The 27756-nt window shown below is 44.8% G+C and overlaps 1 protein-coding gene across 1 annotated transcript; it reads right to left on the bottom strand.

The window, feature by feature from the left end:
* Positions 1 to 280: 280 nt before the first annotated feature.
* Positions 281 to 27011, bottom strand: LOC145813680 (uncharacterized). Its single transcript, XM_082909480.1, has 8 exons — positions 26880 to 27011; positions 24758 to 25414; positions 24468 to 24629; positions 23781 to 24374; positions 23601 to 23699; positions 23253 to 23392; positions 660 to 1469; positions 281 to 488 (listed from the first exon to the last, which is right to left on the bottom strand). Exons 2-8 carry the CDS (start codon positions 25262 to 25264, stop codon positions 281 to 283), a joined length of 2520 nt encoding a protein of 839 aa, XP_082765606.1. The 5' UTR covers positions 25265 to 25414; positions 26880 to 27011.
* Between the last annotated feature and the right edge of the window lie 745 nt (positions 27012 to 27756).

The raw sequence follows: 27756 nt of genomic DNA, 5'->3' as shown, positions 1-27756 counted from the left end.
CTGTCACGTTGTCCAATTGGTCTTGTATCTTTTCCGCCGGCAACTCCAAAGATCTCTTCCGTTTCTCAATCTTACCATTATAAGCCTTACTTTTTCACCTTTCTGGGTGGTCCTCAGGCAAGTAACATCGATGGTTAGTGTACCCCGTCTTATTTCTCAGAGATTGAAAATACGGTTCATCATTGCAAGTGTAACAAGAATAATGACCCTTTGTTCTCGACCCAGATATGTCACCAAATGCAGGCCAATTATGTATTGTCCATAACAAAGCTGCATGCATTCAAAAAGTCTCATTGGTGGAGGCGTCGTAAGTCAATGCACCATTTGTCCATAAATCATTCAACTCATCCACCAATGGTCGCATGTAGACGTCAATATCAATCCCTGGTTGCGATTCTCCAGGAATAAGTAATGACATCAAAGAAAATGGATCCTTCATAACCAACCAAGGTGGCAAGTTATATGGAATGAGTATGATGGGCCACAAACTATAAGAGTGGTTCATGTTCCCAAAAGGGTTAAACCTAACAGCGGCCAACCCTAGCCTCACATTTCGAGGCTTCAAGGCAAACTCGGGATGTTGTGCATCAAATTCCTTTCACTTATCACTGTCAGCGGGATGCCTCAATATCTCGTCGTCCACTCATTTGTCTTTGTACCATCTCATATCCTCAGCCCTCTTCCTTGACATGTACAATCTTTTCAACCTTGGTGTCAAAGGAAAGTACCGCAATACTTTATGAGGGATATTCTTATCCCTTCCACGATTGATCTTGTATCTAGATGTCTTACAAGTTGGACATTTATCTAGTGTTGCATTCTCCTTCCAAAATAATACACAATCATTTATGCAAGCACGAATGAGCTCATATGACAAGCCCATGTCACGTAGTATTTTCTTAGCTTCATAAGTTGACTTTGGAACCAAATTTTCTTTCAGTAAAAGTCTACTTAAAAACTCTAGCATCATATCAACTGACTTATTGCTCCAATGATTTGTTACCTTCATATTAAGCACCTCAATCACAAACTTCAACAAAGTATAATTTGTACAATTTGGGAACAGCTCACGCTTGACATCAGTCAACAATTGATCAAAAGTTCTCACTTCCTCCCCTTGGGTTGTATCAGTCGATTCCTCTCTTATTCGATCTTCCACTAAGGCTTCAATACCACCTATAATTTCATCACCATCAAGTCGCATCTCATCATCATGGTAAGCCTTGTTTGAAACACGGGGTTCCCCGTGCTGGTGCCATACAGTGTAAGTTTGCATAATCCCATATTGGAGCAAATGAATTTCCACATTTTGAAGATTTTGTCTACAAACATTCACACACTTTATACATGGGCACAACAAATTACCATTCTGGTCTATAACCCCCATTGCAAATTGAAGAAATAACTTGACCCCATCATTATATGGTTTGCTCATCCTTCCATTAGCCGTCCTACCTAGGGCAATCCAACTTTTATCCATGTTTGATCACAAATGAAAGATTAAGAACAATATAGTATAATGTAGACTTGTGTATTTATGAACTAATTAAATTGAAAAATTCAAAAACAACTTCACCAAATATATGTCCAGATCTTTAATGAAGATTCTTATACAAGTTCTAATGTTATATGCAAATAAGGAATAAAAACTAACAAAAATGGTCATTATTGATTTTAACATTCTAACACCACCATTCTAACACCATTCCAATTGCAATACAAAAGCAAAATACTACACCAGCAGAACTCCCACACTGAAGGCTACTGATGTTACACTTACTAACCTAGGCCCCTTCTAACCAGAACAGAAATCCCACAAAAACAAAACCAAAAATGATAGCCACTTCTGAACATAACATTCTAACAAAAGTTCTTAGCTATACCTCATGTGATATTTAATTATAACTTCTTTTTCTGTTTTTAAGTTACGATCCTTATAGTATTGAGTTATGTTATTTCTTTTAATCAAATTTACAAATGACATAATTTCCATATGATATATATCCTCCTTTTATAAGAAATGATTAAGAGTATGACTAATATGCCTATCTTCATACAAAGCCATCTTACCTAAAATTAATTAGGGCAAAAAATTTCAGGGGTATTATGGTCATTATTCATGGGCTTAATGAGCATAGGTAAAATAGATGACTTCAGTTTGACCTTCTCATTCTCTTTTGGAGCATATTATTGCACATGGTGTTAGTGCTGAACTATCAACGGTTAAAACTGCAACATTTGATTTAGGACTGCTAACATAAGAAGCTCATTAACGTATCATTTTATATAATGGAATAGTAACTCTACATGTTGTTGCAGACACTGTAAGTTAAGTTGTTTCCATAACTAGTTCACCCTGCTACTTTTACTCAACTGAGTGAAAGACAAGAATATATTTCTAATTACCCTTTTATATTGATAATCTGCTCCTTTTAAATAGGTTTCTAATTTCTTTAAAAACTATATTAAACTTAATATGATAATCTGCTCCTTTTAAATAGATTTCTAATTACCCTTCTATATTGATAATCTGCTCCTAATAGATTTCTAATTTCTTTAAAAACTATATTAAACTTAATATGATAATCTGCGCCTTTTAAATAGATTTCTAATTACCCTTCTATATTGATAATCTGCTCCTAATAGATTTCTAATTTCTTTAAAAACTATATTAAACTTAATATATAAAAAAATTAAAGCATCAATTGCCTATCTATTGATAATCCAGCAGGCACATCATTGTTTGTACCTAGGAGAGATCCAATTCAAAACAGGTTTCCATTAGGTTTTTTTTTTTTTTGGTTTCCAATTGGAACATTGAATATGTATATAGAGCATTATATGTATACAGAGCATATACAGAGCATATTTTATATGTATATAGAGCATATTTCATATGTATACGGAGCATATACATCAGACAAATACATCATAGGGAGCATCGAGAGAGAGAGAGAGAGAGAGAGAAAGACTAACAGCGGTGGTGTTCTCCGATCGGCACAGTAGCGGCGGTGAGGAATGATGGGCTAACGATTGGCAGCAAGGGTAGCAGAAACCAACGGCGGCGGTGAGGGCTATCGGCGGTGGGTTGATGCAATGGTAGTAGCGACGGTGAGGGAAATAGGTTTGAACCGAGTATAACCTCTGTGTGTGTGTGTGTGTGTGTGAGAAATAAGTTTGAACCGAAAAATTATTGTGTGTGTTTGAGGCGCCAAAACATTTTTTTTCCCTCCTAAAATATTTAGTGACTAAATTATTTATTGGTGACAAAATTTTTTCTTCACTAAAGATAAAAATATTGGCCACAAAAATCGTTTTGTCACTAAATGATATTAAAATATTAAAAATTATTGGTGACAAAAATATATTCGTCATTAATAATTTTATAATTGGTGACCAATTTTTTCATCACCAAAAGTCTCAAAATTTTGGCACCCCTCGAAAATATTAGCGGGAAAATATTTGGTGACAAAAAAAATAATAATAATGATGAAAAATAATTTTGTCACCTAATTTTTTTATTATGATTTAGATTGGCGATGAAATTTTATTTGTCTCAAAAAATGGTATATTTGGAGACGAAATATGATTTTCGTCATTAAAAGATACGTATTTCGTGACAAAAAAAATTTTCGTCATTAGTTTTCGTCTCTAAAGACTATTTTTGTTGTAGTGGGAGGCAGGAATTGAAATTTTTTTGTGACAAAAAAAATTGGTCGCCGATTGTAAAACGACGTCGTTTTGTACCAGGAAAACAGAAAAAATAAAATAAAAAAAGCCCTAATCTCCCCTCTGTCTCTAGCTCGTTCTCTGTGTCTCTCTATGTTGGTCCGCCCTCTCCCTCTTTCTGTGTTCTCTCTTTCAATCGGTCCCTACTCTCTCTAGCTCACTGAAGTCCCTCACTACCGTTGCTCACGTCCGTCGCACATCGCCACCGCCGCAAATCGCCATCGCCATCGCCCTCCGTCTTTCTCTCACAAAGATCCTCAGACCACACTCAACCGACGACCACACTGATCTCTCGTTGATCCTCATATCCTCAGACCACACTTGCCATCACCCTCTGTTGCTCTCTCTCTCACACAGATTCATTTGGTGACTTTTATTTTGTCTCAGATCATACTCGACCGACGACCCTCTCTATCTCTCTGTTCGGTCTCTTTTCTGTATCTCTGTCTTCTTGTCTCCCTCTGTAATTTGGGTTCAAGTGAGTGTTTGTCGACTCTGATCTCTCTTTGATTCTGTGTTCTTTCCTCTATTTTGGTATCAGAGCTCAATGAATTCATTTGAATTGGGAATTAGTTGAGCTCAAGTAACTGCTTTATGCATTTTTTATAATATATATTTATTTGTCTCATAGTTATTCTTATAGTTTTTAGTTGCATCCTAAATAATTGGTTATAGGTAAATGGTTTTCTCTTAGCTGCTGGGTCAAATTTGACAGCTTTTGATTCACAAAAGTCATATTGTGACGGGGAGGAAGCTCAGGATCAAGTATTCTCACCTCCTTTGCTAATGGACTCCTCAGAAGTCATGTTGTGAGTATATTCCTTCTCCACCCTGAACAACCACCATCGACCCTCTTTTCCCTTTTACCCCTGTTTCTCCCCTCTCACTCTCTCTCTATATATACTATATAATTGTTATATGAATTTGGCTATGGTGAGAGTATGTGGATGACCTGTTCGATGAAATTCCAAAATGGGTTTTGAATTAGAGAAATCATGATAGTCTGTTGGATGAACTGGGTTTGGACTGATTGTCTTTTTATTATATTAAAAGATGTTAGAAATAAGAAGAATACAATGAATGTTACTCTATATAAGCAGTATGAATTTATTGCTTTGTGGTTCTGTTTAGCTTGGAGTGGACAAGTTATGTGGATATAAATTATTCTTATATTACTGGTCATTTTTTGGGTTTTCTTTGAGCTTCTATTAGTTGTTAGAAAAAGAGTAAGAGACATGTTCACCAGCTAATGTTCTAACAGCACTTAACATGGGAAAATGTGTTCTACACATTTGGCCTGCTGTGATTTTGTCTTGTGAATTGTAATGTAAAATTTCATCTAGAATGATGATTTAAGTTTACATTTAAAACTTTAGGGAATTTTCACATGCTTGATATTTCTCTGAAATTCTGATTAACTTTTGGAGCTGTTCTTATTTGGAAAAAGAATTATGGTGTAGTGCCTGTTATTTATCCATTGGTTGGTATATAAATTTTTTCAAATATAACACCGTACTACCATATACCTTCTTATTTTTGTATTTTTTTTTTATAAATGAAATTACTTCACATTTTTTTGTGTGCCAAATGCCACATCCTTGCCTAGGTGCCGATTTTAGCCATGGAACTTTTACATGGTTATTTGTTTTTATTTGCTGAATCCTGATGTTTCTCTGTCGATCTTTGTTTCTCCAGTGATGTATTCATCAATCATGTTAATGGTTGATCTTTGTTTCTCAAGTGATCTATTCATCAATCATGTTAATGGTATCGAAGCTAGAGTTTTATTTATATGTGGCTATTTCAAGTTACATTTCTTTGTTGCTTTGAAGCTGTAATGGTATTGAATATGTAATTATTCCCCTGGTGATCAAGTGATTCCATTTTAATTGATTAGCTCATATCTAAATAATGTTGTTGTTGTTGTTGTTTTTTCCTCTTTTTTTTTTTTGATGAAGCAAAATTGTCATCTGGTACCGAAACTGTGAGCAATTTTTAATTATGGTTCTTAATATGAACATACAGGGGCTTATGTTGGTGAAACTGCTTGTCAACATGTATCATGCATATGGTTGTCTTAAATATGGTTTGAGTCCCTGTACATATGAGGTTTGTATCATTGTCATTGAGTTAATAATAAAAAATTTTGTAGCTATTTCAGTGTCATTTAACCTGGTAGCTATTTCAGTGTTAGATCTGTTTGTGACATGGCCTCTTCAGATTTTTGATCTTTGGATCTGTTGTCTTTTAGAATGAGCCCCTTTGGCTATTCGGCTATCTTGTTTGTTTTCTCTTGAGGTTTTTGTTTCTATTGATTCAAAGGTAAGCAATGGAAGATAACAAGAACCCTAACACGATGGTCAGATGCAACTTGATGTGAGCATTACTACATTAACTGTTATTACGGTGTGGGTTTAAGGCAGTTGATGGTTCAATGCATTACTCCATCCTACTTGTAGTTGACTCATGGGATTGATGTCCCTGAAAATTGTAGTTATTGGTTAATTCTGTGCCAATGTATTGTGTAATTTTGTATAACATTAATTTCATTAGACATCGATTATTATTTTATTGATTTTTCCCTCGAGAACATTTGTTAGTGGTATAATTCTTTAAAAACATCCATGACAAACTCAAGTCAAGTCAAGTGGTTGTTCATGTTTTGTTGAAGATGTATTTCCCTGTGTAGGGAATTGTAGACACCCCATTTTTGACCGACCTTAAGACTCAGACGTCACCGATTGAGTGCTTGGTGATGTTGCATAATGTGCTCGTTCAGAAGTTTTAGAGTCGCGGCCGTGAGCCCTGCCTCCGGACTTCCGAACCCTCTTCTGTGCCTTGTCTCGGTTTGCGAACCAGACTCGGTTTTCTCTGTTTCTTTTCCTGAGGGGAGGGGGAGGTCCCGTAGACCATCTCTCAATGTCCGTAGGCTACATTTGGTGGCCGTAGGCCATTTTTCCCATTTCCGAGTCCGGTTTCCGGTTTTCGGAGCCGTCAGGCCGTGTGCCTCGATTCGGGACCGCTTAACCATCTCCTATTGCTCTAATTTTTGGCATACTTCCTATTTTCTCCCTTTTGAGGGACACTGGGGGCTGAGAAGCCCACTTCGTGGCCGAATGCCACTTTCGGTGCTTAACAGCCCATTTTCGGGACCCCGAACTGCGCGTTTTGGTCCCCGAGCATTCGTTTTGCAACGGTTTTCGTTCATTTTTGGCAGGTACCTCTGTTTTATCACCGGGGAGGTCACTGAAGGGTGGGTGGCCAGCAATTATTGCAGCAACCAGTTATACATCCTCCGACGGCCTCCGGCGCCCGTTTTTCGCACTTCCGGGCTAATGTTGAACCCCTTGGGCCCATTTTCTTGAACTTTGAACCATATATTTGTGATGTACACACATGGGAGGACCCTAAAAGTTGGTGGCCGGCCATTAATTCCACCTGACCCTTTTGAACCCCTCTTTCCGAGCTAATGTTGAACCCCTTGGGCCCATTTTCTTGAACTTTGAACCACATATTTGTGATGTACACACATGAGAGGACCCTAAAAGTTCATGACCGGCCATTAATTCAACTTGACCCTTTTTGACCCCCTCCTTCCGGGCTAATGTTGAACCCCTTGGACCCACTTTCTTGGACTTTTAACCACAGGGTTGTGTTGTACACAGATAGGAGGACCCCACCAGTTGGTGGCCGGCCAGAAAATCTGATTGACCTTTTTGACCCCTAGCCGGCCGGCTAGGGGGTGTGGCCGGCCGGCCACCTGCAGCAAAAGTACCAGGCCGGCCGAGCTCCTTGCACTGTTCCCTTTACAGCTGTGGGGCTTTATCCCCCAGAAAAGATCTTTATCCGGGGGATATTTTGTGGGGGAAAGTTACTCTCCTTTTCCCCCACCTTTACACCCCCTTTTTGGCCTATATAGCAAGCAAGATATATCCTTTGTTGGGGTTAGAAAACTTCATCTTCAAGCTTCCATACACAACTCCATTTCTATACCTCTCATTTCCTTGAAAAACCTTAAGTCCTTAAGCACCATTTCTTCTACACCACCAAGCTCTACCACCACCACCTCATTTCCAGCAACAAGGAAGGTTTCTCAAAGGCCAAAGAAGCTGCAAATTGATCCAAGAAGCAACAAAAGTCTTAGTCTTCAAGGGTGAGTAACCTTTCTCTTCTTTGACCCCTTTTCTTGATCCATTTGTAAGCCTCACTTGCTTTTTGTTTCAAGCTCCGGCCCTAACTGAAGAGGGCCCTCTTTTGAGCTCATTTTCACTTTTCATTAAGGGCTCAACCCTGTTTGAGCCTTCCATGATACACTTGCTTCATTGATCCTCTTATATGTCATAATTTTGCATGCTATTTTTGGCCCATGGGTAATCTGTTTTTGAGCATGTTGTAAACTTATATTAGGCTTATTTTGAGCCCCTCTTCAACATTGAAGAAGGGCTCAACACCATTTGGGACTTCCATGTTATACCTACCTTTATACTCCTCTTTTCTTCCCCATTCTTGCATGCAATGGCAGCCTACCATGCTTTTGTTTTTGGCCATTTTGCAGTTCTGAAAAGGTCCTTATTTTGGTCCATTCTTCATTTTTCATTTAGGTCCTTTCATGGTTTGGGACCTCCATAGGTCACTTCATGTTATATCTCTCTTTTATTCCCCATTCTTGCATGTTTAGTTAGCCTACCATGCTTTTGTTTTTGGCCATTTTACAGTTCTGAAAAAGTGCTTATTTTGGCTCATTCTACATGTTTTATTAAGGGTCTTTGGCTGTTTGGTGATTATTTTGTATACCTCATGTTATAGCCATTTTTGAGCCTTATTTTGCATCACATTTCTATCATGTTTGTATACTGATTTTGAGGCTGCCATATACTTTAAATATTCATATTTGTGGTCCCTCTTCAGTGTTGTAGAAGGAAATTTTTCAGTTTGGGTTTTGCTTATATCACTTGCTTCATTACCCCTCTCTTGGCCCCTATTCTTGCATGCTATTTTTGCCCTACCTATGCTTGCTGTTTGGCCATGTTTATAACTGTGAAAGTGCCTTTTTTGGGACTGTCTAGCTTCTGTCTTTGCATTGCATGTCCATATTATGCATGCATTGCATAGCTACAGGCCATTACGGGTGCCAAAATTAGCATTTCGGGACAATTTCATGCATTTGGTGTCATTTCGCTTCATTTCGGGACTGTTTTCCCCCATATTTTCTTGCTGAAATTCTGTTGGGATGATTGCATGTCATTTCATGTCATTTGTATCACATTCTACCACCGCCTCGGTTTGCGTGCCCGTGTGCACGCATTTCGAGGCACTTCATTTTTATCCGCCGGCATCCTATGTGAGTGTGGCTGAGGCTCATTCATGTTGGTATAAGCCCATATCATCATTTCATGTTATTACATCGCATTTTGTCATTGCCTGGGTTTGCGTGCCCGTGTGCACGCATTTCGAGGCACTTCATTTTTATCCGCCGGCATCCTATGTGAGTGTGGCTGAGGCTCACTCATGTTGGTATAAGCCCATATCATCATTTCATGTTATTACATCGCATTTTGTTACCGCCTCGGTTTGCGTGCCCGTGTGCACGCATTTTGAGGCACTTCATTTTTATCCGCCGGCATCCTATGTGAGTGTGGCTGAGGCTCACTCATGTTGGTATAAGCCCATATCATGTTTTCATGGCATTACATTGCATTCTGTCATTTTCTCGGTTTGCGTGCCCGAGTGCACGCACTTCGAGGCATCTCATTTTCATAGCATTGTGCATACTAGGTTGTATCTTAGATTGCATTCTGTCATTTTCTCGGTTTGCGTACCCGAGTGCACGCACTTCGAGGCATCTCATTTTCATAGCATTGTGCATACTAGGTTGTATCTTAGATTGCATTCTGTCATTTTCTCGGTTTGCGTGCTCGTGTGCACGCATGTCGAGGCATATCATTTTCATAGCATTGTGCATACTAGGTTGTATCTTAGATTGCATTCTGTCATTTTCTCGGTTTGCGTGCCCTTGTGCACGCATGTCGAGGCATATCATTTTCATAGCATTGTGTATGTTAGGATTGTATCTTAGTTGCATTTCATGCATATCATGCATATTGCATCGTGTCCGGAATAGGAGTTAGTCCGGGCACGGGAAACGAGGTGCGTTTCGTACTCCGAGTGACGGAATGTGTCTCAATTCCCCAGTCACCGACACTCCGGATTATCCATGATGGAGTTAGGTTTTAGCTGTAGTTTCATGTGCATTCATTCTATATTGAGTTGTGCATTTCGACTCCTCGGCCATCATGCCTCGGTATGCGTGATTGGTGGCACGAGGATCGAGACATGCATATATCTGTGCAAATACATTGCTATGCCCCTTTCCTGCTCTCTGTTGCAGCAAAATCAGGAATTAGCAACTTTTTGGGGCTTGGCACGCATTTCAAGAACAGGTGTAAACAGAGGCTAATTGGGGCATTCCGGTGGATTTCCGCGCAAGACAACCCGGACATGCATCATCCATCAGAAGCAAGGCAGTCCCTAGCTTGCACGCCAGTTTTACTTGTTTTCTTAGTTAATTTGTTAATTAATTAGGATTCTGTAATATTTTGGACTGTAATATTCTTTTATTCGGGACTGTAATATTTGGACTGTATTATTTATTCGGACCCTCTCTGCGAGGGCATAACTGTAATAAGTGTGCGTGAGTGTGTTGTATGTCTTCTAACCCCACGTCTTTCTCCCTTTTATTTATCCGCTTACGATGGTTAGATTAGGGCATATTTCAATTAGCATACAGTATGACAGCATGTTTGCATTCATTCATCAGTTTCGCATGCACTAGGCTCGGCGCATCATACTAACTGTATTGTATTTCCAATTTCAAAATTGAATACATGATAGTTGTAGCATTTCATATACCATCTTAGAATAGCCGAGCCTGCTATAATTGCATTTTGTATGTGTTGCATTAGGCATTTCTGTATACTTAGAATTCATGCATGATTTCTAATGAGTTTCTATTTTGGCTTGGAGTATTCGGTAAGCTTTATGCTTTAGCATCCTTGCATGCGTGTGAGTGCTGCCATGAATAGCATGCTTACCATGAGGCTATGTGCTTATATGATATAACTGCCTGAATGCTTGTGGGTGAAGGTTGGGTTATCTGAATTGGAATAAATCATCAAATGTTTCAAGCCTACCTGCGGGTAGCAAACCATTTTCAAAAACAAGCATGAAATGTTTTGTTCCAATTCAGGCGATCCAGTCTATACTTGTATGCTGTGAGCATCACATAGTAACTTAGGCTAATAACCGGAATAAGAGCATACAATGTTTTCAAAAATTGATATCATGGTTAGTAGAGGCCGGTCTATGACCGGGCGAGCGGGGGTGCTCACGAAGTGACCTTCCCCAATCGTACCCAAGTTCCCGAGCCGAGGCAACTTTGGTGATGACGGACACGTGGCCTTTTGGCACCGAGACAGGGTTTCCTAAATTTCCCAAAATAAAATATTTAGGTGGCGACTCTATATCTGGCAAAGCAGTCCATATTTGGCACTACTTTTTCAAAAAATCAGTTTCTCAAAACGATTTGCCGGATTTGGACTCTTTGGTTCAGATTAGGAACCGTGACATTTAAGAGTCCGAGCTGTAGTGACCCCAAATGAACAGAACTGGACTAACCCTCCCGGGGCGTTCGGGGACGTCTACAGTTTCTGGCGACTCTGCTGGGGATTTAGAGAACTTGACTCGAACTCGTGATATCTGCTTTTGACTACACTTGTGTGTTTCTTTGCATTGCATTTGCATTGGTGCGCCTAGGACACCGTGTTTGCCATCTGCTATTCCTGAACGGTTTGCCGGAGGCTTGTCTTGTCAAGGCATGACCATAAGGCTGACCGGTTGTGGGCTCTGCCAGTATGGGAACACAAACCCCGGTTTTACCGGGGCACCCTCTTTGACCATTCGACCTAGTGCATATTCGGATCCATAGTGACCATTCCCAAATTAGGACAGGTTGCTTACCCGTTTATAGGTTGTTTAAAACCGCTGCGTGCGTAATGAAACCCTAGCTCCTGACACAATAGGACAGGGAAACCCTACCCCAACATAGGGGTGTTTTGGCTCTCACTTATCTGTTATGTGCTTTAGAGTGCGTCTCTACAGGAATGCATGTATCAGTATATGAGTTTGGGCATCAAGCCTGCGGGCATCAGCTCAGTATTGTCAGTATCAGGCCTGCGGGCATCAGATTAGTATATGAGTTTGAGTATCAAGCCTGCGGGCATCAGTTCAGTATTGTCAGCATCAGGCCTGCGGGCATCAGTTCAGTACATGAGTCTGGGTATCAGGCCTGCGGGCATCAACCAAGTATTTGAGAATCAGCTATCTGCGGGTATCAGATTCTGTTTTAGGGGACAGTGATACAGGGATAATAATCAGTGTTTGAGGACAGTGTGTATTCAGCTTATTGACTGTGTGTTGATTATGCCCGGCTGTGTGTCATGCATTTTATTTTAAGCTGTTATGCTGTCCGTTTATCTGTTTATTTATTTCCTTTTCGCTTTATTTATCTTTTGCTAGGTCAGTTTTAGCACGATTGCTTCCAACCCAGCAGGCATTCCCCAAGCACTTTGGACACGAGGTCGTCGACTCCATCGATCTGAGGATCTAATCGACGGACAGCCAGTGTTCCATTCTTTACCCCCTGTTACAAGAAGGAAGTAGAAAAAGCGCAGTGTATCTGAACAAAGAGCACCAGAACAGTGGTATCCCCCATCAGTGGACAGTTGGATTGAGATCCCCATTGAGACAGATCTGCCAGTAGTTCAGACAAGTCAAAACAGTATGACGGCACCAACAGGAGTTGAGGAGATGATACGCCAAATGCAGGAAACCATGCGGGCCATGCAGCAGGATGCCGTTCACCGGGATGAACTCGCTAAGCAACAAGCTGAGATTATGACCCAGCAAGCTGAGCTGATTACCAGACTGCAACAACAGAGTACAGCATCTGCTTCACACCAAATTCCTCCTCCGGCAGGAGCCCCATTACCTGAGCAGGCACTTGCTGTTCAGAACGCTCCTCCAAACACCCAGAATACTGTGCCGACTATCCAAAATCTGCAAGAAGACACAAATCTTCTAACAGGGCCAGCTCCGCCCCCGCTTCCACCACAATTGTCCAAGGTCCATACACCCAATCACCCGGACTCTCCATTCGAGGTCGAGGTTGATCATACAGCCCTGAAATTGAGCAAACTGGAGAAGCTCTTTAAGAAATCCCAAGGGGTCAAGGCTATGCCGGATATCGAAGATGGATATACCGAGGAGGCCGTAACACTCCCCGATAGGTTCAAAATGCCACAAATCGACCGCTTTGACGGGACCGGCGACCCCATGGTCCATATCCGACTGTTTGCAGACGTCTTGCGGCCAATGGGCCTAACACGACCACAAAAGCTCTCACTATTCGGCCGAACCCTGTCGGGTGTGGCCTCCCATTGGTACGCAAGATTACAAGATGAAGTGAAAAAGAATTGGGATGAAATGGCTGAGGCCTTTGTCACGCAATATTCGTACAACACTCAGATCGAGATCACAACCCGTGACCTTGAAACGACAAGGCAAGAGCCCAAGGAATCTTTCTCGGACTTTGTGATCCGATGGAGGGCAAAGGCGTCAACGATGACCCTAAGGCCCACTGACAAAGATCAAATCCGGATGATTGTGTGCAATCTCCACCCGAAGTTGATGCAGAGAATGATTGTAGTCCCCTTCCCTACTTTCGCAGATTTACATGATATGGGGGTGCAAATCGAAGACGCAATGAAACAAGGGCTGTTTGACCACGACATAGAACAACCGAGGAGGACGTTCAACCGTAACAACAATGCGGGCCCGAGTGGCGCTGCAAATACAAGAGCCTCGGAAGTTAGTATGGTCACCACCACTCCCCCTCCCCTTCCAAGGCCCATAACCGCCACACCCTTCTCCGGCGCGTCCGGAAGTAACACACAAAACAACAGATTCCAACCGCGAGGCCAAAGAACCTTTACCCCACTATATATGCCCCTGACCAAAGTTCTGGGAATATTGATCAGAAAAAATCATTTAAAACCCCTGGAGCCAAAGCCATTACCAAATCCACTCCCCCCCTCTTACGACCCGTCAAAGTATTGCGCATATCACCAACAACACGGTCATGACACCGACCGTTGTTACAGATTGCGTCATGAGATCCAAGATCTTATTGACAAACAGGTGATCGCGCCTCCTGATAAACCCAATGTCACAACCAACCCTCTCCCACCACATAACCAACCTCCCTCTCCCAAAAGAATTAATTTTATCCAGACTGGGGTCGCATCTTACGATCCTAGCGTCTATATTACTCCCACCCACCTACCCAAGCCGGAGGTGCTCCTCCCCGACTGCACAGATTTCTTGTGCATGGTGGACATCTCCAAAACCCAACCAGAACCGATGGTGGTGACCGTCGAAGACAGGGCAGGGCAGATTTTGGGAGAGAGTGAGATTGTTGAATCTGTGACTGGACAGAATTTTGCTGGGAAAGCCTATGATCCAAGCAAGTACATCCTATCAATGAGCCGAATTGGGCTAAGTATAGAATTGCCAGAGACAGGAGAGCTATGCATGATCCGAGGGGATGGATCTGGGCTATGGGCAGATGATCTGACAGCCGTAGAGGAAGACTTTGCCAACTTGCAATTTCTCGATGACCAGGAACTGGAGGATGCGTCAATCAATTGGTATGATTATGAGGGATCAGCGGAGGCCACTGGATGGCTCGAGGATCAACCAGATGCAGTGGGGGAAGCCCAACCAGAACAGAGCCCGGCAGGGGCGGAAGTATCAGTTGTGGCCGGAATGGCCGAAAGTCAAGTTGTATCGCCGGAGAGCGCCGGTGCTAAGAATTCCGCTCAAGACATGGGCATTGTAAATACAGGAATTGTTAAACAACCAGCTGTACCGATGCAGTTGGAACAAGAAAAGTTTGAGGCTACTGAGAGAGCCAGGAAGGCAAAGGGCCCTGAGGGGACTGAAAGTGCTGTGTGCACAAAAATAGAGAATGCTGCGAGCATTGGGACGGAGAGCACTACAAGTGCAACTAAACCGGAGCCAGATAGGTGTCTGTTTGCTGCCAGCAGAATGTTGTGGGAAGATGACGACTTGTGTCTTGCCCACACCGATGAAGACTGGGGAAGTGGCCAGCCGGATGATACTTGGTATCTTGATGAAGTAGATCACATGACAAGAAGTGGGCGGTACTTCAAACCCCCACACCTGGACCAACCCGAGGCATCCGGGAAGGATAGAGAAGCGGAGAGACAAAAGGAGAAGCAGATTGAAGATGAAGCTGTGCTGAAACAATTAAAAAAGATACAAGCAGACATCTCCATCTGGGGACTGCTAATGGCATCACGAGTACACAGAGAAGCTGTCCTATCTGCCATGGACAAGTCTAAACTCTCCATAGACACCACGCCTGAACAGCTGGTTGGGCTGGTTTTTCCGGGAGGAGGTTCCTCGGCATTAACCTTTTCGGACAAGGAGCTACCGCCTGAGGGCACAAGTCATAACAAACCTCTCTATATTTCTGTGGAATGTAGAGATAAGTGGATACCGGTGGTACTTGTTGATACCGGGTCTGCAATTAATGTCTGCCCAACCAGAACAACATATGCAATCGGGTTAAAACCCGCGGACTTCGTCCCAACCACCCAAGTGATTAGAGCATACGACAATACCAGCAGAGAAGTGATGGGGACTGTTAAAATTCAAACTAAGGTTGGTCCAGGACAACACAACATCGAATTTCATATCTTGGACGTTCCCGCAACCTTTAACCTACTTTTGGGGCGACCGTGGTTGCACCAGGTCAAAGCAGTCTCTTCCACTCTACATCAAATGCTAAAATACCCCCATGGGAAAGGGGTAGCGATCGTTTTTGGGAATTCATCAATCCATCCGCCGCCGGAAGTGTCCACACCTGTCTTGGAGATCGAGCACGGCACGGAGGATGTGTTTTTGTCGGGGTTCACTTTGGCCGAGGCTCAAGTGGTGCAGAATGTCATGGCTGTGAATGAGGGCATGTATGTTAGTACTCAATCTATATACCTCATGAACAAGCTAAAGCATACCCCTGGGATGGGATTAGGGAGAAGCGGCCGGAAGGGCGTCTCAGTGTTGGCCGAAGTGCCACACAACCCTTACGCCTTTGGACTGGGTTATCTGCCCACCAAAGAGGACTGGGTGAGAAAAGGAAAAGAAATGGCCGGAAGGGCCAGAGCAAAGAAGGCCGGGAAGCCATTTGAGTTAATGCACAGGCCCATCTGGGGTACCCTAAACGGACGTTTCGTCCGGGAGGGGGAAGATTTTCCATTCTGCGGCTTCCCGGAGCCATGGCTAAACGCGGAGGGGACGCGCGTGCCTGGTTTTGAAATCTTCTTCGACATACAATTATCTGGGGATGACGTTGCCGAAGCGCAGACAGACCCACCAACTGAGGTTGAGCAATGTGAAACAGTGGATCCTGAGGGCACAAAGCTTGAAATGGGGGTAGCACTGGCAAGTCTACTATCAGATCCTCCGATCGGCCAAGAGTGCTTGGGGGATAACTCTTCGGTTTCTGTGATTGGAGATGAAATAGCTGTGGGCTTTCCAGCGCCGATCTTGGATGCATCTATCGCACCTTCTCTCATCTGGCAATATGAAGAAGGCTTTTTATCTAGCAGTTCCGGGTCAGGTAGTGAGCCGGAATCTGATTCTACCGAATCTTGTACGTCGGAATCAGATTCCAGCTCGACTGAGTCTGAGTCCGGTATTCCTGGGGGTGATAACCCGGATGCCACAGTCCTGTCTAGGTCGTCTTTTTCATTTTCTTTTGAGTCTGTTGTAACAGAGGAATCTGACGGCTTGGAAATATTTAATGAGAATGATGTGGATGTGGTTTCCGAGTATTTTTCTGTGCCTTTGATTTATTGCTTAAATCAGGATTTTCAAAATTTTGATGAAAACAGCGAGGGAGAAATTCCCCCAGTTTTGCAACGATTAATTAATCAAGAGCAGGAAAGATTTGTTAAACCTTTAATGGATGAAATCACTACTGTGAATGTTGGTACTGAGAAGGACCCGCGGCTGGTCCAGATCGGGTCCACGTTGTCTTCAGAGGAGCGCGAGCGCTTAGTCGCTTTATTAAAAGATTTCAAAGATGTTTTCGCATGGTCCTACGAAGACATGCCTGGAATCGATCCTGAGATTGTACAGCACCGGATCCCTCTTGATCCTGAGGCCCGCCCTGTCAAACAGAAACTCAGAAGGATTCGCCCGGACTGGGCTCTCAAAATTAAGGACGAGGTCACCAAGCAAATTGACGCAGGGTTCCTGCTGGTATCTGAATATCCAACTTGGTTGGCCAATATTGTTCCGGTGCCAAAGAAGGATGACAGAATTCGAGTCTGTGTAGACTTCAGAGATTTGAACAGGGCCAGTCCGAAGGACGACTTCCCCTTGCCGCACATCGATGAATTGGTGGATTTCACGGCAGGACACGCCTTGCTTTCGTCTATGGATGGTTTCTCAGGCTATAATCAGATAGTAATGGCACCCGAAGACCGGGAGAAGACTGCGTTCACTACCCCGTGGGGTACATATTGTTATAGAGTGATGCCATTCGGGTTGAAAAATGCTGGAGCTACGTATCAACGGGCAGCAACTACAATATTACATGATATGATCCATAAGGAGGTCGAGGTGTATGTGGATGACATGATTGTCAAGTCCAAAGATAGAGAGGGCCACTACACCGCCTTACAAAAATTCTTTCAGAGGATCAAAGAGTTTCGGCTGCGACTGAATCCCCAGAAATGCATGTTTGGTGTTACAGCAGGGAAGATGCTAGGGTTTCTGATCACACAAAGGGGCATCGAGGTCGACCCTTCCAAAATCAAGGCCATCTTAGAAATGCCACCACCAAGGACTGAAAAGGAGGTGCGAGGCTTTCTGGGTAAAGTGCAATTCATAAGACGGTTTATTTCTAAATTAACCTTGACTTGTGAACCACTTTTTGGTCTCCTGAAGAAAGGAAAGAAATTCCAATGGGACGGCCGATGTCAAGCAGCTTTTGAGCAGATCAAATAGTATCTACAGAACCCACCCGTGCTGTCACCACCAGAGCCGGGGAGACCGTTGATATTGTACCTTTCGGTAACTGAGACTACCATGGGCTGCATGCTCGCGCAGGAGTCAGAAGACAAAGTGAAAAGGGCCATATACTATCTGAGCAAAAAGATGCTGGATTACGAGACCCGCTATACACCGCTGGAGAAGGCTTGTTTGGCCTTGGTATGGGCAACCAGGAAGCTGCGGCACTACCTGTTAGCCCACTCTGTAATGTTGGTTTCGCGTTTGGATCCCATCAAATATCTTTTCGAAAAACCAGCACTTACGGGTAGGCTAGCTCGTTGGCTGCTGTTGCTCTCCGAATTTGATTTGAAGTATGTAACGCGTAAGTCAGTAAAAGGCAGAGCGGTAGCGGAGTTCCTTGCCGACCACCCGGTTGAGGGGGATGAAGCGGTTGAGTATCTATTCCCAGATGAAGCCATTCTGCACGTCGAAGATGAAACTTGGACGATGTACTTTGACGGAGCGTCAAACCAGTATGGGTATGGGATAGGGGTGTTGCTGATAGCGCCTGACGATTCCCGTATCCCTCTAGCATTCAAGCTCCGGTTCAAAGTTTCCATCAATGAAGCAGAGTATGAGGCATGTATTGCTGGCCTGGAAGCAGCCCTAGAACTAGGGGCAAGACGGTTGGACGTCATTGGGGACTCGAACCTTGTTGTGTCTCAAGCAAAAGGAGATTGGAAAGTCAAGGAGGAAAGGATGATAATCTACCACCAAACCTTGGATTTGTTAATTCCTCGGTCTGAGAAGCTAAATTTCACCCACCTCGTAAGAGAGAACAACAGGTTTGCAGATTCATTAGCAACTCTATCTTCTATGATAGACATTCCGTCCGGAGTCCGGATGCGTCCAGTCATTATTGATCAGAAGTTTGCGCCAGCATACGAGTCGATTTCCACCATAGATGAGGTTCAAGACGGCAACCCCTGGTATTACGACATCTGGAACTTCTTGGAAAAGGAGATATATCCACTAGGGGAAAATGCCAAAGATAAGAGGGCTGTCAGGAGAATGGCTGCTCAGTTTATCATCTGCGGGGGTAAGCTGTACAAAAGAGGTCATCTGGGAATGCATAAGCTCTGTGTAGAAGCTGAAGAGTCGAGACGCCTGATGGAAGCCATCCATGGGGGAGAGTGCGGTGCACACATGAATGGGGTAATGCTGGCCAGAAAGATCCTCAGGCAGGGCTACTACTGGTCAACCATGGAGGAGGATTGTATTAGTTTTGTTCGGCGATGCCACAAGTGTCAAATTCATGCAAATCGCATGAACATCCCGCCGTCAAAACTGTACAACATGACTTCGCCATGGCCTTTTTCAGTCTGGGGAATTGATGTGATCGGAGCTGTTACCCCGAAGGGGTCAAACGGGCATGAGTTTATCCTAGTAGCGATAGATTATTTCACAAAGTGGGTCGAGGCCCAATCATACGTGGTGTTGAAGGCGTCGCATGTCGCAAAGTTCATCAGAAACAACATCATCTGTCGCTACGGGGTGCCAAACGAGATAATTTCAGATAATGGTTCCCACTTCAAGAAAGAAGTGATAGACTTGTTGGAGAAATACAATGTGGCTTTCCATAAGTCATCTACATACAGGCCGCAGACCAACGGAGCAGTTGAGGCCGCCAACAAGAATATCAAGCATATACTGCAGAAGATGGTGGGAACCTATCGAGATTGGCCAGACAAGCTGCCATTTGCTCTGTGGGGCTACAGGACTTCAATCAGAACTTCTACTGGAGCAACTCCATATTCATTAGTCTATGGAATGGAGGCTGTTCTACCCATTGAGATTGAGGTTCCGTCGTTACGAGTATTGGCTGAATGCCAGATAGCCGAAGCAGATTGGCCGCAAAGCAGATTCGAAGAACTCATGCTCTTTGATGAAAGAAGACTGAAAGCACTGTACCACATCCAAGGCTATCAGCGCAGAATTTCCCGGGCTTTTAACAAGAAGGTTAAGTCCAGGAATCTGAAAGAGGGAGATTTGGTGCTCAAAGACAACCGAGCTCCCATCCACGACCCAAGGGGCAAGTTCAAACCCAATTGGACTGGTCCTTATATCATCAAAGCTATCTGGTCAGGTGGAGCTGTGGTTCTGATGGATCTAGATGGCTTGGAGTTCTCACAACCGATCAATATGGACAAGTTGAAGAAATACTATCCTTGAGAGGCTCGCTAGGCCGAAAACTCGAAAGGGCGACCTAGGCAAAAGTCAGAGCACAAAAAATTAGAAAATATAAAAACTGAGCTCGCAAGGTTGAAAACCCGCAAAGGGCGGCCTTGGCAAAAGTTAGAGCGCAAAAGGAGAGTGAAAATACTCGAGTGAACCTTAGCCTGAACTACGTAAGGCTTGATTCCCATCTTTGGGATACGTAGGCAACTTCACCTTGAAGTTCAGCCATAAACTTTTCCCCGATCAACTCTGTCCATTTTGATCATCTCAGTCATCTTTATCCATCAGCATTTATCGCGATCTCCGGTACAGTGCTGTTCAAACTAGGGGCAACTTTCCGTTGCCGCGACGGTGCAAAGTTACTCAGACTAGGGGCAACTTTCCGTTGCTATGAAGTGCCGCATTGTTCTTCAGACTAGGGGCAACTTTCCAGTTGCGGGGATCTGGGGTTGTGCATTTCAGTGACAGATCTCCGGCATGTCCAGTTCTGATCCACATCGAAAATAGTTTTGAAAAGTTTTAATAAAAGTTGACTTTGTTCAAATCAATCTTTTTACGACTAAGACCATTTTTGGACCAAAAGCGGAAAATTTTCAGTACCACAACTTTCAATTTCATTGATTTCAAAACTGAGTTCTCTTGCTCTTGCATTACAATCGAGGTTGCTTTTTTAGTACATTCATAACGAAAACTTGAAAATGCTAAATAAGCAATAAATTTGGGGCATAGTTGAATCAAGTATCTCTGCGTCCCCTCCCAGAGCTGGACGGAGCATCTGATGCCAAGCTAGGCCCAACCTGTGCCTCCTCATTGAGCCAATCCAAGCACTCATCAGACAAAGTGCAACTGAAAGTGGAAGCAGGGACCAGGAGCTCTCTAGTCCTCCATGCTGTGGCATATCGGGCAAGCTGTGCACCCCGGATCGGGAAAGCGGCTGGGTACTCAATCCCCTCCGGTGGGCAGGTCTGATCATGACCAAACTGACGCAGGAGCCGGAACGGAAAATAGAATACGCAGTGGGTTAGACCAACCAATTGGATCCCAATCAGCCGGGACATACTATAGCTTATTGCCGGGAGGTTGAGCCAAGGGCAACGCCAAGCAATGTCGTCTGCGGACAAATTGCACATCCAATCGAACCACCACCTTTCGTCAAGAGCATTGACTAGGCGCTGCCGAAAGAGGTAGCCTCGAGCTAAATAGGTCGGGCAAGAGTCCACAACCTGCAACTTGTCCATTAACCATACCTAGGGGAGGGATGGAAAATGAGAGAATAAAGAACAGAGAGATGTACGATGAGAGAAAAGTAAGACAAGGGTTTTGTGAGAAAAACCGAGCCTGAGGGTCGGGTGATATGAGCAAATATATATGTGAGGTCGAGTGGGAAACATTACCTGCAGCAGCAGTGGACTCCCAGCAAACCTAGTCGCCTCCCGGCGATAGACAGAATCTAAGCCCATCAGTGTCTCGGCCAAGGTCATGGCAATACAGCTCTTTCCATCTCTCAAACCTTGGGCGACTTCAATCAGGCGAATGCTAGCCCCGCTGAAGCCCGAGGAAAGCAGAAAGTGAGACAACAAACATAAGCAGAGGGCGTGTTGCCGGAAACCCTGCCAATAATGGTTGCTGCGGTCACCGGCGTCGGAAAAACGATGGATCAAGCCGAGGATGTCCAGCTCCCCACTGCAGATTAAAGATCGAGCATCACGCGCCGTGAGCCCACACATCCGCCCTAAAGCCTGGGCGTGACCAAAACGGAGCTGGGGCAAGATCACTTCAGAGCATTCAGACTCCATCAAAACCCGAAAATCTTCGAAAGTGGGACACATCTCTTGGCCGCCAAAGCTAAAAACATGCGTCACTGGATTCCAGAACCTTGCCGCGGCATGGAGAAAAGGAAGCTGTAGCGGAGTACGGCTCAGTGTGAATAGTGCATTCAAGCCGAAACCCCGGAAATTCAGCTTTTCCGAGCCATCTAGAGAAGAGATCCAAGATGCGACATTTTCTGCGAGAAACGCCTCCATCTTTGTCTAAAACTAAGATGAATTGAATGTTCCCGAAGTTGAGGCTTTTATAGAAGGAAAAATACTATTCACGGGGACACGTGTCAAAAATCTGGTGGCTGCAGGACTGAATGGCCGGCCGGCCACCTTTTCTGGCTGGCCAGCCATTTACTTTTTGCAGAAATGGCCGGCCAGCTGTCTCTCTCCACAAAAATGGCCGGCCGGCTCCCAGGGATGGCCGGCAATGCTGCAGTGTATCTCCTTGGCCCTGTTTTACCCTTCGAGGGAGAGTTCCAAGCATTTCCATGCAACGGGAGAGTCAAAGGCCTTTATCTCCCTCCGTTTCGGATACGTTTCGATGCCCAGATTGTCAGAAGAACACTCTGTTGTTGTTGTGTTTTGTTTATCGAGTTGTTGTTTTGCTTATCGAGTTGTTTGTCGAGCGGACGTGTTTCGTGTGTTTTAGTCATTGCTCTCTGTCTAAGCAATCTTTGTTAAAGTCTTGTTTATTTGCGTTGTTGCATTTTGCTTATCGAGTTGTAAACTTCCTAAGGTTCTGTTATATCTTAGTAAGTTGAGTTGCTTAGTTTGTTGCGTCGGTTCACTACCTGACTTGGTGATTACACAATGCGCATTTCCATTCAATTTCATTTTTGTGCAAAATAAAATGATGCGATACGATGCTAAAAGTTTAAAATACAAACACCTTTTCAAAAGCTATTTCATTTCATCATGCCTTACAACAAACAAAGGTATAAGTTTTACAAAAAAATAAAACTGCCTAACAATGTGCAAAGTGCTACAAACTACTAGCAAAAAGAAAAATAAAGTAGGAAATAACAGCATCAAAGTCCTCGGGAACGGGAACGAGAAGCACTCCTCATCCTCTTTTGCGGGACAACCTCCGCACCATCATCATCATTTGAGTCGGAGCTGTCGTCCTCAGGATCCCCCTCAGCCTCACCTCTATTCCCCGAGCCAAAACCGGAGCCCCCCTCCTCAGCAGATGTCTCTGACTGACGATCGGTAGCCTCCTCCTCCTCCTCAGTATCCTCCTCCTCCTCATCAGGCTCCACCTCCACAACGTGAGCCCTGCGTCTGCGGACAGGCCCCCCTCGAGCTCCTCGAAAAGGTTTAGATGACCCGGCTCCTCGGAAAGGCCCAGATGGCCCCGCCCCCTGAAAAGGCCCGGATGACCCAACTCCCTGAAAAGACCCAGATGGCCCAGCTCCCCAAGGAGGCCCAGGTGGCCTGGCCTGCGGCTGACCGGACCATGAAGGCATCTGACAACAAAGAGTTCAATTCAAATGCATCAGTCCAAATATATACATCAGATGCAGATACAAGCAAAGGCTACATGAAGTGGGTGCATGTAAATACAGTGTACAAGTGGGGTGTGTGTCAGATGTGCTCTACACAAATAGTCTATCGATGCAGTAGAAATCAGCATCTCATCAGAAGTATGATAAATGCCAGAAAACTGAAGGGTACCTGAATGCCCGCGACAGACAACTGTGCCTCCCTACGCAGGACCATGCCCTCGAGTGTGGCCACCAGTCCAACCACCTCCTCTATGTACCCTCGCGATGGCTGCAAAAATGAGCTCATAATCATCAGTGAACAGAAGAGTGTCTAAACATCTGAATGATAAATGAAAAAAGTGGAGCATACCGGCGGTGAGTCCGGATCAATGGCGTATCGATCACTGGGCATCGGAGGCTCTAGCGGGATCGGAGTCGGAGAGATAGCCCCATACTGCCACGCCATCAACTCAGTCGGCATATCTGGCCATCCGGGATGAGGATGAGTCGACGGAACCGGAGGAACCGGTCTACTCCCACCTCTAGATGTACCAGCCCTGCTAGTAGAAGGGGCGTCTGCAGCCCGAGCCCGAGCCTGGCCCGAGGATGACATACCGGCAGGCCTCATCATCGGGATATGAGCTCCCGTCAATGGAGGCATCAAATATATGTGACGGTAAGTGGCGTAGTCCCCCTCCTCAACATATAGTAAAGCATCACTGCCCAGCATGGCGCCGACTACCTCCGAGTAAGAGAGCCTGTCAGCAGTCCGCATACTGGCTGGGGGTACTGCGGGAGGATCCTGAGAAAGATACCCCCATACCTGGCGCAGAAAGCGTTCCCCCAAGAACCATGCCCTGCCAACCGGTCCTTCAAGCAGGACCCTATACTGGGAGATGTCCGACGCTCCGGTATACTGAAGTCGGAGACCATCACCCAGGGACACCCAGGGCTGCCATGTGATCTGCGGATGATAAATGCATAAACCAATCAGAAATCGAGAATATACAGAGCAAATCAAAGATGAAAATGAAAGGAACTGAAAGTTCTGAGGTACCTCTGAATGTCGCACAGTGTCAAAGTACTGTCGCAGGTTAAGGAGGGTCTCTCGAGGTCTCGGCCGGTGCGGGCCCTCGAACACCAATGAATATGGGGTCATGAGAATCCCCGCCACCTCCAACTCTGGGGCTAATGATGGGAAGTATACATAGACCCATAGCTGAAAAAAGCAATGCAGAATGTAAGTACGAAATGCTGAGAGCAAAATACAGACTGTAAAAGTGCGCTGTGTGTGCAATGTACAAGTAATGAAAAGCAGAAATGTAAATCAAGAGGACAGAAAAGTACCTCCCAGGCTCTCCAGTAGCCGCCAAGTAAATCACCCCGCCCGCGGGAGGTCGCGCTCATATAAAAGTAAAGGGTAGCCAGGCCGGCGCCACCCCAGTCATATCGATGGACCTGTGATAGGTCAACCAGAGCGCTCAGCAGGTATAGCCCAACTGTGTTCCCTCTGTCGGCAAACAGGGTAGTCCCGAAGAGGAACATAAGGAAACCACGGGCATACTGCTCTGTCTCCTCGGGAGTCTCAGGCACCATCTCCGCCCGCCGAAAATGGGAAGAGAACCAAGTGTATCGGACTCTCCCAGAGACCCTGTCAACAGGTGGGCGAGCCCCCAATAGATACATCCAGGCGGCCTCCCACTCGCCCATATCCTCATCGTAGGGGATGGACCAACCTCCGATGTCAAGGCCGGTCAATACAGCGAAGTCAAAAGGGGTCATGGTCATGTCCCCGGTAGCAGAGAAATGAAAGGAGTTGGTGGTGTCCCACCATCTCTCTACCAAGGCTGCCATCAGTGTCCTCCTGGCAGGACAACGTGACAACCCGACGCAGAAAGGCCCGAATCCTGCCAAATCTACCAAATCTCGGACGGCCTCCGGGAGCTCGGCATACCAGTCCCGCGCGATGGTGGAACCATACCCCCGCACACTGCGGGAACCAACCTGCATTCAGAATGAATACATGTGTCAATAATGAAATGAATGGGCTGTGCGCCAATGAAATGAATGGGTTGTGCGCCAATGGAATGAATGGGCTGAGTGCCAATGAGATTGAACTGGGCTGTGTGCCAATGAGATTAAATAGGCTGTATGCCGATGAAGTGGAATAAGCTACATGCAAATTCAGTTAAATTGTGGGCTGCGTGTTCACTATCTATCTGGGATGCGTGTTCAGAAAATCTGAAGTTTGGGCTGCGTGTTCAACTTTCAGTTAAATTGTGGGCTGCGTGTTCACTATTAATCTGGGCTGCGTGTTCAGAAAATTTGAAGTTTGGGCTGCGTGTTCAACTTTCAGTTAAATTGTGGGCTGCGTGTTCAGAAAATTTGAAGTTTGGGCTGCGTGTTCAACTTTCAGTTAAATTGTGGGCTGCGTGTTCACTATCTACCTGGGCTGCGTGTTCGGAAAATTTGAAATTTGGGCTGCGTGTTCAACTTTCAGTTAAATTGTGGGCTGCGTGTTCACTATCTACCTGGGCTGCGTGTTCAGAAAATTTGAAATTTGGGCTGCGTGTTTAACTTTCAGTTAAATTGTGGGTTGCGTGTTCACTATCTACCTGGGCTGCGTGTTCAGAAAATTTGAAATTTGGGCTGCGTGTTCAACTTTCAGTTAAATTGTGGGCTGCGTGTTCACTATCTATCTGGGCTGCGTGTTCAGAAAATTTGAAATTTGGGCTGCGTGTTCAACTTTCAGTTAAACTGTGGGCTGCGTGTTCACTATCTATCTGGGCTGCGTGTTCAGAAAATTTGAAGTTTGGGCTGCATGTTCAACTTTCGGTTAAATTGTGGGCTGCGTGTTCACTATCTATCTGGGCTGCGTGTTCAGAAAATTTAAAGTTTGGGCTGCGTGTTCAAATTTCAACTAGTGTGGGCTGCGTGTTCACTATCTATCTGGGCTGCGTGTTCAGAAAATTTGAAGTTTGGGCTGCGTGTTCAACTTTCAGTTAAATTGTGGGCTGCGTGTTCACTATCTATCTGGGCTGCGTGTTCAGAAAATTTGAATTTTGGGCTGCGTGTTCAACTTTCAGTTAAATTGTGGGCTGCGTGTTCACTATTAATCTGGGCTGCGTGTTCAGAAAATTTAAAGTTTGGGCTGCGTGTTCAAATTTCAACTAGTGTGGGCTGCGTGTTCACTATCTAATCTGGGCTGCGTGTTCAGAAAATTTAAAGTGTGGGCTGTGTGTTCACTTTCGAATTCGGGCTGTGTGTTCGACAAATCAGTGTTTGAGCCGTGTGTTCTAATGTGGGCTGTGTGTTCGCAATTAATTAATGAGCCGAGTGTTCAGAAATTCGAATGTTGAAACTACATGTTCAGGATGCAAGCAAAGTACTATGTCATAAGCTAAACTGCATGTTCAAGCATGGCAAAGGTGCGAAAATGTACGAAAAATACAGAAAATGAGGAAAATACCTCTCGGGCCTCATGAGAGAGGTGATGCTCCGGCTCTCGGAGAAGCAGATCCCCGGGTGCTCGCTCGTCAAAGCTAGTAAAGTGACGGAAGACAGCACGAGGGAGGACATGTGCAGGCGGACGGTACCTCCCGGGAATAAAAGGTCAGGTCCTCGGGGGTAGAGTCATGGGATCGAAATCATCTCCGGCACCTGGAAAACCTCCGCCGTGGGGAGAGTTACCCGCCATTTTCAAAAGATCTGCAAAAGGGAGCAAAAATGAGCCAAAATTGGGAAAAGTCAACAAAAGTCAACTCTCGGGAAATAAAAAAGTCAACAAAAGTCAACTCCCGAGAAAATCTTCCAAATATTGAGACAAAATTACCTCAAGTGGCGAAAATGCAAAAAGAAGCTCCGAAGCCGGAATTTAATCGCTTCAAAGTGCTTGAAACTGAATGTTTTTGCGGAAACAATTTGCACGGGGCGTTGGAAAACGCGTACGAAACTCAGATCTGGAGGAGAAAATGTTGTGGGAGGCAAGAAAAGGAAGGGGCCTCGGCTGCCTTTTATAGGCTCAAGGTCTTGGTTGAAGAAGCATGAAGGAAGGGAGTGAAAATACCAAAATGCCCTCGGATCTGGGCATATGGCCGGCCGGCCCCCTTTTCTAGCCGGCCAGCTATCTGCTTTTTGGAAAGCTGGCCGGCCAGCCATTAGCTTTATGGAAAACCGGTTGGCCACCTCCCCTTGGGAAGATGAACGGCCGGCCATGTCCCCCACATGCCCACCAAGCTCTCTGCAAATTTTGAGGAAGATCGGAGTTCCCGGGACCTGAAAAAGTTCAAGAAAAGTACACTTCCGGTCGCGAAATAGCTCCGCCGGGACTTCAGCTTCAAGTTCTG

This window comes from Camellia sinensis, chromosome 2 (genome assembly GCF_055761805.1).
Source record: "Camellia sinensis isolate YWXY chromosome 2, ASM5576180v1, whole genome shotgun sequence".
In the NCBI taxonomy this organism is placed as follows: domain Eukaryota; kingdom Viridiplantae; phylum Streptophyta; class Magnoliopsida; order Ericales; family Theaceae; genus Camellia; species Camellia sinensis.
Note: the sequence above shows the minus strand (reverse complement) of the source record. Positions and strands in the feature narration are given on the sequence as shown.

Coding starts and splice junctions, on each gene's coding strand:
- LOC145813680 (XM_082909480.1), bottom strand. CDS start 25,264: ATGGCAGCCTTGGTAGAGAGATGGTGGGACACCACCAACTCCTTTCAT. Junction 23,393..23,600: donor TGTCTGTCGCGGGCATTCAG/GTACCCTTCAGT, acceptor CTTTGTTGTCAG/ATGCCTTCATGGTCCGGTCA. Junction 489..659: donor AGGGCTGAGGATATGAGATG/GTACAAAGACAA, acceptor CCACTCTTATAG/TTTGTGGCCCATCATACTCA.